Genomic DNA, 13,626 nt, shown 5'->3' on the forward strand with positions numbered 1-13,626 from the left:
AGGCAACCAATAAATGTTTGCATTGGACCATTGAAAGATTGAACATTGGAAATTTTATATAATTCTGGTCACTTAAAGAACAGGTTTTAATAAAAGTCAGCATAACTCTATACAAATATTTGGCTATAGATGTAATTAAGAAGTCCTTAAAAATACGCTTTTCGCTGTTAGTCGATCCTGTAGCATAGATCCCAAGATTAATATTCTAAAGTGACTAGAGTCAAATGAAACGTATGTAATGATTTTAAAATTATACTCTAAGATCTTGAACTAGGCTAGGTGTATTACATATATTAGATCAGAAAAGTTTCAGAGTTAGGTACAAATCTTACTCAGGAAAGAAGATTGGTCATATAATTAGCTTCCTGTAGGTTCTGATATTGAAATCAATCAGTATGGTAGATAATCAGCGCAGTAATTCTGCTGGCTAACCCCATTACGTTTGGTGGTAGTTAACACTTGAGAGTACTCATCATAGTTTGATTTATTGTTCAGTGTCGCTTCCTGACTTTTCTCAATTCCATGGCTGTGGAATCAACTCCTGTGTATTGTTTAGCTTTCAGTGAATGAATAACATAGGTATAAATAGAAAGCAAGTTGTTTTTCTACTTGTGTTAAACCAAGGAAGTCCTTGTTTTAAGTGGTGCTTTAGCATTCTCTGTTCTGTGTGCTGTTGAGAGCACCACCTAAATACTCTAACAAATTGGATGCTTAGGCGGAGCCATCCACTCCTTAGCTTTGTTACAGGAAGCAGGGGAAGGAACTACTGTGTTTTGGTCTGTTATAGTCCTAGTTACAAGTAGTTCTCGTCTTTTCATAATGGTGAAATATGAAAAATGAGCCCCATAGATTTGCTGTTGTAAGTTCTAAGATACGGTTTTAGATTATCGATAAACTATTGAATCTGATGATTTAAGTGGTATCAGTAGTGAATACTGTTTATTTTTGACAGTGCCACTGCATAGTGTTCATTTGGGGCCTACTTTACTAGCCTTTTTTCAGGCTTAGAGATATCCTTCCTATTTATAATATTTATCAAATTATCCATGTAACCCTTTTTACTGACAGGACTGTACCTCCACTTGTTTTCTTTATCAAAGTATACTTAGTAGAGCACCAAACAGGGCTTTTCCTGCTCACTTAGGAGTTATCTTATGTGGAAGTCAGTGGTACTTTAGAAACAATTTATGCTGCTCTGTCATGACATCATTCCGTGTACTGTCCTTAAAGTAGTTTCCTTACTGTCTTCCCCTCGGTTCCTCCTATGGTTAGTACTCGGATGACTTGTCAGCCCTTCATTGTCAGAATGATCAAAATCTTAATTTGATGAGATTTTTTTCATTCCAAGGATTTGCAGTTTACTTGAGGTCCAGAACCACAGCTACTTTTTGCTGCTTTTTAATCATTTTTTTCCCATTACTTGAAAATACAAACAGGCCTTCATTTTTTTATATCTTCTTAGTAGCAGCTAATAGATTTTCTCTGTATTATCTGAACAGAGGAGCTCATGCAGAGACAGTAGATTAAAACTGCCATTGGTGGGTTGCCTCCTATGAATATGTGCACATACATAGAAATTTTTACGAGTCTTATGCATTTCAGAATGGCCACAATGGCTTGGTAGGAAGAAATACATAAATTTTTAAAACTAGGCTTGGTTTCGTGAGGAGCTAGTAAAGGTTTTTCTCTTTCAGCTTTAGCTTGTTTCTGTGGAGGGTTCTGCTCTTTCCCCATCAATTTTACAGCCCTGGAATTGTAGAAAAGCTCTGGTTTCAAGATTGTTGATATCCCTTTTTGTCAGGGTGAGTTTTAAATTAATTTCATAATGAAAACTAAATATATTAAACAGCAGGACAAGAAGTTACTGTAAGTAGCTGAATTTTACCAGTAAAATGCATCAACATAAAATATACCCAGATTGCTGGTGAAGACCTTAAGTGACAATAGCATGTACTAGTCTCTTAAGAAAACATGTAAAAGTATCATCTGATTAATCTTTAATATTTATCTTATAAACTTAGAAGTTTAAGTCTTTTATCCTAGAAAATATTAGGTCTAATTCTTGACTCAACCCCCACCTGTCTTTTAATATAATAATCTTCTAATTTAACATTAATCTTTTAATTTAACGTTAAACTAAGCAGATAGGAAGTGTATTGGTAAAACCATGCATGAGTTATTCCTAACAATTGTGCCGGACAGGCACATGATAAATTCAAATACTCCTAAAAATCTGAATTTATAAAAATCTTAACAAACGTGATTACTAAATACTAATATCCGCATAAAGATTGTATTTGTAATGTTCTAGTAACTTTATATCATTTTAACTTTTTATTTATAGTTTTAATTTTACTACATTACCAAGTTAACCTTTTATAGTCCTTGGCTTATAGTAAACATTGTAACTTTTTTTTTGTAATTGTATTAGTTTCTTAATTATTGCCCCAGATGTAGAGTAATGTTGGGTTTTCTCCTGTAATTTAGAGTATATTGCATGAAATCTTTAAATATTCATATCCAAAACTAAAACAGTTTATACTAATGTTGTTTATACAGTTCATACTAATTTAGCTGCAGTTGGATGAATATTTAATGGAACAGAGTAAATCAGGGTGCCTTTTAAATTGAATCGGGAATATAATCTGCTTAACGAAAGTTTTATAACCACATCATTACAGTATGATGGCATGCCATATGATCAAAATATGGAATTATTTATTTCTTCATTGGGCTTCAAGATTTTGTTCTTTGGATTGTGGGCTCCTCCCCAACTTGCTTGTTTCCTTACATTTTAGGAGACTTAATAATTCTTGTCCATTTTACTCAAACCCATAGTCAGATGGAAAAAAGCTACTATCCACAAGTCTCTACTTGATACAGGAATGAGAAAACAATAATACAGAGTTTGTTTTGTATTATCTTTTCTATAATTACCAAACCAAATTTGGAATTTTTAGGCATAGGCTTTTAAGGAAAAATGATATGTACCTGTCATTTCTAGCAAGCATTGTCATTTTTATTTGAAAGAAGTTTGGAGGAAATTTTGAGAAAGTGTTTGGAAATAGGACTTAAAATCTCTAACTTTATGCATGGATAAGAATTATTAATGCCTACCTCAATAAGCAAATCATTTAAATTTTTTTCATATATATTTGCTACCATGATGTTTTGATTGCTTAAATAGCCAATGAATGAAGATGAATAAAGATTTTATGAATTTTAAGTTAATTTTTGTCTCCTATGGAATAAAGTCACATTTAAAAGTTTTGAGCATTAGAAATTAGATAATCATTTTGAAAGACTGAGTATGACAACTTCAGCATCTCACTAAGGAGTCAAAGCACAGTTACATGGATTTTATATAAATGACATCATTTTAATTATAATTGATTATTGTGTCATATTTAGAATTGTGACTACTGTAAAGCCTGCTAGACAATAAAGTTCTTTATTTTGAATATTTTATCTTAGAACTATTAGCATTAATAACAATTGGAAATAGTTTACACAATACCTGTGGATTTTCTCCTACTTTTGTTTTATGTTCAAGTCAGTTTTAGTTGCTTTACTCAACTTCATTGCTACTGGATGCATTTGCTTTATTATGGCTAGCAGATCTTGCACTGGAACTGAATTTAAAAACAAGAATCTGGCTCCACTTATCTCTGAATATGCAAGTTGTTCTTTGCACTTATTAAATACTTCCCTATGTACAGAATAGGAATGGATAGTATTTGCTTAAAAGATACACTGTGACGAATGAACTTTTTCGATAGTTGTAAATGGTAATGTGTCTGATTTCCCAAAACATTTCTGTAAGGGTATCAGTACCTTATTTCTGCAAGCATCCAAGTCCCTGTGCTTGAGTATAGAATTATCTGTCAAGAATATAGTAACCATATGTGTTGATCTCTTATTTTTCTAGCAAGCCAGTCATAAGAACTGACTAGAGTGACAAGAGGATGATTGCTTTTTTAGTTTTTCACTTAATATAAAATTTTGATGAGCTATTTTTATTGATGAATAAGATTTTTTTTTACTTTCTTAAATAAGCATTTGATTTAAAATTCACTTTGATTAAATGTCCATGTAAAGCCAGTAGTTTTCACTCTTAAAAATGCTTTTTAAAAAAATTAAACTTACTGTATATTCTATATAAACCTTATTCTACTGAATGAAATAATTTATTTTAAATATTTAGGTGTCAGACAAAGAGAAAATTGACCAACTTCAAGAAGAGCTTCTGCATACTCAGGTAATTCTGATGAGTAAAAAGAACCAGAGAGTTTTTCTTACACTCTAATGTAAATTTGGTTATGTAAAAATTTATTGTTTTTAACAAAGCAAAATGTGGAATGGTTCAATGATAGAACCTTATTATCAATAGATGAAAAAAATACAAAAGCTAGTTGAGAAATAAGGAATAATGAAGGAACTTGATAAATTTAGTTAACTCGTGTAAAAACCTATTTTTGAGTGAATCTTATGCTTCTAATTTTAAAGAAAAGCTATAGGAGGAAAAAAAACTGGGGTAAATGGCTTGTCTTTATATAAAACTATGCTTGCATTTTTACATTGATAGGCTGATTAATTTAAGTAACAGTTAAAGACATTGGAGTTGAATCTGCCACAGTTCTCTGAAGCCCAAAGCTATTAAGATAATAACCTTTCCAAAGATATTTCTAACACTGCTCTGAAGGCTGTTTTCTTATAGCTGATGATACAATTATCATTATTTTAAAGACTTATTCTGTGCAATATAATGAATAGGTACCATTCTAGTGAAAAATTTCCCTATTACCCACTCTGTCGTTAGTTATTCTATGTAGATAAAATGATATGCAATAATTAAGAATTTTTTTTTTAATTAAAAAGACTTACCTTGGGTCTCTCTTTTTAGGGGCAAAAATACAACAAAGACAATCTAGGTAAAATTAAAAACCAGTACATTTTGAGTCTCAGGTTTATTTATTATCTATGCATTGATTCTTATACCTGACTATGTGTTAGAATCACTCTGGGCAGCACACTATGTACATATTTTAAGGCTGCTCGGCCAAGTGATTACAATCTGCAGCCAGAGATTAAGACTGATTATCCTCAGAGTGTGGTCTCTGGAGTATTAACATCAGTAGTATCCTTTGGGAACTTGTTGAAAATGTAAATATTGGTCCCTTCCCAAACACACTGAGTTGGAAACTGGGAGTAGAGCTGAGCAATCTTTCTTGTTAAAAGCCCTCAAGTGATTCTGATGAATTCTTAAGTTTGAGAATCATTGGTTTAGAGACTTGCAGGACAGCCCAGTAGGACATCTCTGCAGGATGGCTGCATATTGGCACCTATACCAAAGAATATTTCCATCTCCAGGAAATGCAGATCCATAATTGATTCCATATTTACTAAGAAGTGAGCCAGTGGAAATCCTACCACCCTTATACCTATTGATACCAACCCTTCAGTTTGTGCAGTTGTGGTTGTCAGCTCTAGGTGTTGACGCAAACACTCTATGGAAAATTCATGTTGTAATAACGGTGTTACCTATGTCAGTAGTGCCCGGTAAAAATATAATGCAAGCCATGTGTAATTTAAAATTTTTACATTTAAAAAAAGGTAAAAAGAAATAGAATTTTGATGTTAATATTTAACCCAGTAGATCTCAAATAATATAATTTAAACATTTAATTAGTAAAAATAGTAATGAGGTGTTTATGTATTTTTACTGAATTATAGAAATCTGGTGTATATTTTCTGCTAAACACATCTCAATTCAGACTAGCCACATTTCAAGTGTTCAATATCTACATGTGGCTAGATATGGGGGTACCGTCCGTATTAGACAGTGAAGACCTAATTCTTAGATAACTACCAGAATTTGTTGTATAGGCTATTACTACATGTAAATGAACAAGTTCTGTAAAAAATACATTTATAATCAAATCTAGCCTGTAGTTCTACCTGTCTCGTACTATATAGTTCAGTGCTAATATTGTTTTCTTTAGTTTGGCTTAAGTTGGACATTATCTGAGGATAAAGCCGTGATCTCTTGTTACTTCCTTTGTTCTTGGAAGATTATAACAACCTAAAAGATTTTCTAAGAAATATTTTCCATTATAAAAGGCATATTATTATAAGTTGGACATAAACATTCAGTTGATTATAGGAAAGAGTAATTCTTAATAGTTTTCTGAACATTGTTAATGTTTAGAGGAGAAATAATTTAAAAACAGAGAAGAACAATTAGAAAAGGATCACATGTATTTGAAAACAGTGTGTAGCCAAGCATCTACTTTGACAAAAAAAGCTTGTCTAAACATATTCGTCTACTTTAAATTGTTTTTAAATCAGTATTTTAAAAATTAGTATGTATTCGCTGGCCAAGAAACTTACTAAAACTTGGAAGAGTTTGAGCCTTCAACTCAGACCTATATTCCAAACTCTGTGTCCTTAGGTAAGTTAGCAAGCCTCCCTAACCTCAGATTCCTAATCTGTTAACCTTTGCCTCACATGAAAGCCTACAGGAGTTAATGCAGGGGAAACACTCAGTAAAGGGCCTGTCACATAATGCATGATCAGGTACTGTTAGCTGTTTGTATTTTTTATCATTTTAATTAAAGCATAAAATAATATGGGGAATGGAGAGTATTTGAATTTTTTGTCAGGTGTCCGTTTAATGAAGACTGAAAACTTTTGATGTAATAGAAAATACTGCTTCAAGAGTATACTTAGGAACTTGCTGCTTTAACTCCTTACGCTTTTAGTATTTTTAAGTAATTTCTTCAATATAAACAGCAAAGAATTTTTCAAATAAAATGCCAATTATAATAGAAAACTATAATGAAGTTCATTATTTGAGATAATATGCATAATTTATTCAGCATTTTTCATAGAAGCCTTTTAAATGATGTAACTTAAGTAGTCAGGAGATAAAGCTTCAGGGTTTTAAAAGATTTTAATTTAGATTAAATTAATGTGTTTTTTTAACTTATCTTTTTCTTAAGTTACATGTATTATTTTGTTGCAGTTAAAGTACCAACGAATCTTGGAACGATTAGAAAAGGAGAATAAAGAATTGAGAAAATTAGTGTTGCAGAAAGATGACAAAGGCATCCATCATAGAAAGCTTAAGGTATTTCAAATTGGTCTTGATTTGTCAGTTCTCAGAACTTTGCCACTTCACATTGTGTGTTCATCAATACCAGTTTTTAAGGAACTGCAAAGCGTTCTATCATCCTTTTCTTTCTAATCTGATATTTTTGGGGGCTAGAGAGTTCTCTTCTCATGATAAGACATTTCTCAAATTATAATCTCCAAACATTTGTTTATATGATGCCCATAAATTCTTCATGCTTTTAAGAGTCTTATCTTGTGAATCAATTTATTTTTTCTTAAATACTCGGTTTATCTTTAGACTTACTTAACTTCTGTAGCTAAAGAGCCAGCATTGTGAGTTGATAGACATTTATATATGACTTAATCTTCATTGCCTTACCTGTATTTCCACTGAATGAAGCAGTAACTTTCTTTAGTTTTAAAAGAGTTAACAGTTTCTTCTGGAAGTTTCCTTGGTCATTTTAAAGAATTTTTTGAAAAAATATGCTGGTGTTGTTACCAGCACAGTGGTAATTACCATTATCAGTAAATTAAATCTTACTATTCCTCACTAAACCAACTTGTATGTGCTAAATTAAATTGAAGTAATTCTTTTAACTTAAATATCATATAAGTAAACAGAATTTGTGTGTAGCCAAATCATGGCACATGCATTTCATAGCCAAGATCCTAAGATATATAGTTCTAGTTTAACTAACATGTATTAGTAGTTTTGACTCTAAATTATGACTGCATAAAACAAACAAGTAGCATGACTTTACTTACAAGTCAACACACGGCAGTTGAGAAAAGTCATATCCAAGTGTTAATGTATGTTGAGGATTTACCTGAGAAGTTATATTTTCTCTCATAAAATGAAGTGGTAATGAAAATTTGAAAAGCTATTTGCTTATTTTTGATGCAGTGAAAGGATAACAGTTGCTTTCCTTTTAATTATTTCTAGGTGTTTAGAAATGAAAGGAACTGTAGGCCTTCATTTTGTTCCTACCTCAGTATTAACACTTACCTTTAATTACTAAATGCTGGATAGTAGCCATTTTTCCAGTCTGTTTATATGTTCGTTCATTCCTCAAATCCTTGAAGCTTGTTATTTTCCAGGCACCATGTTTGATACCGGTTTTACTGAGAGAACAGCACAGGAGGTCTGCCCCTGATGCTGTCACATTACCAGTGCACACTTACTCATTCTTACTGACTTAACAGTAATCTTGGTATTCTTTCTCTGCTTTACCCTTTCTTCTGTCTCTCTTTCTCTCCCTCTCTGACACATACACCAAACATTCCTTTCAGTTGGTCACTTGACCAATTTTGGGGCCTTTTTGGGATTAATGGTCTTCCTTTGTTGAGCAGTTAATATTAGCTCTTCAATATTAAACAGTAATGTCCTCCTTTACCAATTAATTAGAAGGTTAGGAAAACCTGAATTAATATACTTTCAGTGTACCTTTAAATAAAATAAATTGGATAAGAAGATGTGGAATTTTATTCTGTACTGTTTTACATTTACTAGGAGTATTTATTTGCATAACTAGAAAAAAGCAATACAATAATTATGGAAAAACATTTTTAATTTATCAGCTTTTTCTCTTGATATCTGTAGTTTCTTAAAACTGTCTCACTGTTTTATCATATTAATTTTTTGAATTTTATAGAAATCTTTGATTGACATGTATTCTGAAGTTCTTGATGTTCTGTCTGATTATGATGCCAGTTATAATACACAAGATCATCTGCCAAGGGTAAGTGAAAAATGGGTATGCAGTAGACTTGCCCATTAGCAAAAAAAAACTTTAAAAAAAGTTATGCGTATATATACACACAAAGAGTACATACACATATATACACACATAGACAAAGACAAAAAATTTTCTTTACATAATATTATTCATGTGGTGATGTCTTAAGCATTGAATGTTGTTTGACTATTTTGGACCATTGGTTTACTTATATTTATGCATAATGAAGGAAAGCTATAAGATATTTGGCATTATGTATTCTTAATATCCATGATATTATTGAAATACTTGAATGGTGGATTAAATTAACCTCATAGAGTTGAAAATATCATTGTAAAGAGTAAAGTAGCTATGGAAAAGATTTATGGAACATTAATGTTAATCTGTTTTTAGAACTAGTGGTTTAAATTAGTATAAGTTTTTAATAAACATTTGACTAATAGTGGATCCAATTATATTTTGCTGTTTATTTTTAATACATGTATCAACCATCATTCTTTTCATGGTTGATATTTTAAAATCATTTAACTGTGGATAATGTTTAAAGACTAAAAATTCTCAGCAGTGTTCCAAATCTATTTAAATTTAAGTTGGTGTAAAAATATGAATTTGTGGTATTTATTTTTTGGTAAGGTTGTCGTGGTTGGAGATCAGAGTGCTGGAAAAACTAGTGTATTGGAAATGATCGCTCAAGCACGAATATTCCCGCGAGGATCTGGGGAAATGATGACCCGTTCTCCAGTTAAGGTGAGAAGATAGGCCCTTCGGGTTAGTAGGCTTACCTTGGCGATCATTTTGTAACGTGTTTACATGTCAAATCACTGTTCTGTACATCTGAAACTAACGTATTGTTTGTCAACTATACTTAACTAAAAAAAGAAAAGAATAGGCCAAATGAAGTTTCTCAGGAAAGTAATCACTTTCACAAAGTTTGTCTGCTGTGTTGCAATGAAGAATTTTGACAAAAGAAAGAGCTGATACATGGCATTTGGAATTATTCCTAGTACAGAAATCAGTAGGAGGCATCCCTCAGGCAAGAACAAAGATCAGGAGTTTTGAACTTGCCTGAGGAGTGTTAACAAACAAAGGAGCAGTTGGGATATACAAGTTTGGAGAGAGATTTGGGCCAGAGATAGAAACTGAGGAGTCGTAATCATTGAATTTGCCAGTGGAGGCAAGTAGCTAGAATACTGGATGTTTTCTTCTGATTGCTTCCACTTCCTCAGGAAAGTGGAAATAGGAAACTAGATTTATTGGCTGTTAAGTAAAGAAGGGAGAAGGTATTGAAGGCTAAGGTAAGAAAGACGTCTTTTAAAAAATAGGTACACACACACACCCCATTAAAGTCTGTGGACATAAATCTAAGGGGGATCTGTGTGTGTGTGTTTGTGTGTGTTTTAGTTCAGCTGATGGGTGAGTGGTGTAGGAGTGCTTGGAGAATTGGAAAATTGAAATCACCAAGAATGAAGGCCAGAATAGTGGTAGAAAGTGAGACAATGAAGCTGATGCTAAAATCTTCCAGAAATGAAGTCTGTTTATAACTGCAACAGGCAGTGTGATTCATAGAGTGCATTGTCTGGGGTTTGGCTGTGAGTTGAACCATGTTGTGTAAAGCTAGTTTCTTTTTTCATCGCTTGGTGTTCTGTGAACGTAACATACTTTATAGATCCATTTAACTATCGATAGGCATTTGGAATTTTTCCATTTTGGGGGGAAAAAATGAACCGACTGTATCTTATATGATGCTCTGTAATCAACTGTAGAAATAGTGTAAACCTACCTTTTACATTGTTACCAGCATCCTATTGTAGTGGCTGTGGCTGATGGGATATTTTAGGAAGGAATCAACTTCGGCAGGCAGGTATCATGGACAGAGTTCCTTGAAACAAGACAAGGGTGGTCTCTTTCCAGTTTGCCATTACTCCTCTAGTATTTACCAGGATTTCTTAAAGGACTCTAACTCCAGATTTTCTAGACTCTCCTTGAAGAGTGAGATGCCAGAATCTTGACTTAGCATCTTAACCTCTTTAGCAGCTTCTTTCTGCTTTGTTCCTTAATGTGCAAATGCCTTAAAGGGAAATTGTGTGTAGAATGTAGGGCTCAGTTTTTGGAAGTTCATTTTTGCTATCCATTTTTCTCTGGGATCTTGGCACCTTAAATTGTGGCTGCTTGATAATCCTGATACCTGCTTTTGTCCCTCAACCCAAAGAGACTGCTACAAGTTTTGAGCTTCTCTCTCAGGCTGCCCTGTGCCACAAATCAGCAAATGCCCCGAGGGAAAATAGAGGAAAAAAAGAATATCCCCCTATGTCCTTTGGGGTCTTGGACTCAGTCCAGGTTACCATGGTTGCTCCTCTGATGCCTTCAAACAGCTGGCTTTTGTTTGTTATCTTATGTATGCTTAGGTAATCTCAATAGAAAGAACTGTATTTTCAAAGTGAATTTGAATCATTATAGAGAAGCTTGAAAAGTTACAATTGAAAAGTTAAGGAATGTGAAGTTTAGAAGTTCGCATAAAACCACTGACCATGTAAGTTGTTAGAAAATTTCTTGCTCAAATATCCCTCCTTGGGTGAAGGCTGCCTTAGTTCCCCTCGGTACTCTGTCTTCTGTGGCACCCTACATTTTGTTACTCTGATGTGTTATCTCTGTGTATATTTCTCCCAGCATATGGCGAGGGCTAAACCAGGAACAATCAATTCTTCACGTTTCCCCTGCTACGTCTGCCACAGTTAGCCCTCAATAAATCGATGTTGGATAAATGAATTGCCCTTTACCTACCTAAATTTACCTTTGAAGTGAAATGCAAGATTTTCTTTTAGTTTTCAAGTTTGAGATTAATGATTTTGTGCTTGATACTGTGTGTCACGTTGACTGGGAAATGAGAGAGGCAGCAGCGTTTTGGGTCATGAAAAATGTAAAGTAGCCAGCAGTCTTGTTGGGAGATTATAACGCATGTGACAGATGTTTGGACAGTGTGGATACAGAATTCTGTAGTCTCTGCATTGTCATGTTGACAGCCCCTGGAGTGCTCCTGACATGTAATATAAAGGGACCTCTGGATTTGTGTGATGCAGTGGTCCAGTCTAGACAAAGTAAATGCAGTGAGAATTCATAGGAGTTGTAAATACAGTCTTCTCAATTTTCTGTTAATTTCAGGTGACTCTGAGTGAAGGCCCTCACCACGTGGCCTTGTTTAAAGATAGTTCTCGGGAGTTTGATCTTACCAAAGAGGAAGATGTAAGTAGAATTCATATGCAGCTTAATATAACCTATATAATATAATTTGCTTTAAATATATAATATAATATAACCTATGTCAGCTCATAAAAGGCAACTAAATGGAGTATTTGCTAACTGAAGATTTTCTTAGGATTTTGTTGTTTTCCATTGATAGCTTGCAGCATTAAGACATGAAATTGAACTCCGAATGAGGAAAAATGTGAAAGAAGGCTGTACTGTTAGTTCTGAGGTAAGTGTTACTATTCATTTCAACAATGTTTTATGGAAAGCCAAGGTTTATCATTTGAAATAATGACATTGCTATTGATGTTTAGACTGCAGCTATTCCAAGAAGCTACATTAGTTGTTCTTTTTTTATTCCAAATAACGTATTTTGTGGGTAATTTTCTAGGATAATTACTCTTAAGATCAGAAATACTTTAACTTTTTTCTGAGTCGCATATCTGAATGGATGAGGTATAGAAGTTTCAGAATTTGTGTCACCAAAAAATTCCTAACAAGCTTCCTCCCAAAATATTTTTTTGTTTTTTTGGTTTTTTTTACCCTCTGAATAGACCATATCCTTAAATGTAAAAGGCCCTGGACTACAGAGAATGGTGCTTGTTGACTTACCAGGTGTGATTAATGTAAGTATATACACAACGTGTGTTTTATCTTATTCCTATTGTGGAAGGCATTTATAATGACATTTAAAACCTTTTTTCTTCAAGACTGTGACATCAGGCATGGCTCCTGACACAAAGGAAACTATTTTCAGTATCAGCAAAGCTTATATGCAGAATCCTAATGCCATCATATTATGTATTCAAGGTAAATTTTATCGAAAGATTTTTAATATCACTCATGTTCTTCCTTATTTAGCAATCCAAGCTTTGCTTTAAATATGCATGTTACATAAACATAGAAAATAAATATGTTTTGTCCTGTCCTCTTACTTCTTCATTTTATTAGTGACTAGAATTAAAGTTGGTAATATAGCGATACATTTCACTGTGTAGGCATCATAGGAATTTTTATTGGCTAGAATTTCTTTTCATAACTGAAGTAAAATATTAAAAATTTTCTTACTATAACAAGGTTATAGCTTGTTGACTTTTTAAAACCCATTTTGTAACTACTACAGTGTCATTTTTCTTTTTTTTTTATTCAGATGGGTCTGTGGATGCTGAACGCAGCATTGTTACTGACTTGGTCAGTCAAATGGACCCTCATGGAAGAAGGACGATATTTGTTTTGACCAAGGTAGACCTGGCAGAGAAGAATGTGACTAGTCCAAGCAGGGTGAGAGCAAGTTCTTTATTGTGCAGGATGGGTTCTTTGCACAAGCTCCAGCTATGACAGGGACTGGTTGGGTTGGTCGGTTTGTTTTTTTAAAAAAAACTTATGATATACAAATTGTATGGGATTTTTTTTCTTGGTTCTCATTAAAAGCAAAGTATTGTAAAGTTATAGTAAATTACTTAAGTGCAATTTTGAAGTATAAATGAAATTCCACAATTATAATTAGTTTGCTTCAAATACTTAAAACTGCCAA

General features: G+C 33.1%; 1 protein-coding gene across 4 annotated transcripts in view; it reads left to right on the forward strand.

Annotated features, from left to right (window-relative positions):
• The window catches only part of OPA1 (OPA1 mitochondrial dynamin like GTPase), an 84,475-nt gene that overhangs the window by 21,439 nt on the left and 49,410 nt on the right, over window positions 1-13,626 (forward strand). For all 4 annotated transcript variants that reach the window (XM_010994377.3, XM_010994379.3, XM_010994378.3 and 1 more), the window contains 9 exons: window positions 4,205-4,258; window positions 7,025-7,129; window positions 8,766-8,852; window positions 9,483-9,596; window positions 12,009-12,089; window positions 12,247-12,321; window positions 12,647-12,718; window positions 12,803-12,902; window positions 13,243-13,373. In XM_010994377.3, coding sequence (XP_010992679.1) covers window positions 4,205-4,258; window positions 7,025-7,129; window positions 8,766-8,852; window positions 9,483-9,596; window positions 12,009-12,089; window positions 12,247-12,321; window positions 12,647-12,718; window positions 12,803-12,902; window positions 13,243-13,373 — 819 coding nt within the window. The remainder of the gene's footprint in view (window positions 1-4,204; window positions 4,259-7,024; window positions 7,130-8,765; window positions 8,853-9,482; window positions 9,597-12,008; window positions 12,090-12,246; window positions 12,322-12,646; window positions 12,719-12,802; window positions 12,903-13,242; window positions 13,374-13,626) is intronic.

The sequence above is a fragment of the Camelus dromedarius genome, chromosome 2 (genome assembly GCF_036321535.1).
Source record: "Camelus dromedarius isolate mCamDro1 chromosome 2, mCamDro1.pat, whole genome shotgun sequence".
Taxonomy (NCBI): domain Eukaryota; kingdom Metazoa; phylum Chordata; class Mammalia; order Artiodactyla; family Camelidae; genus Camelus; species Camelus dromedarius.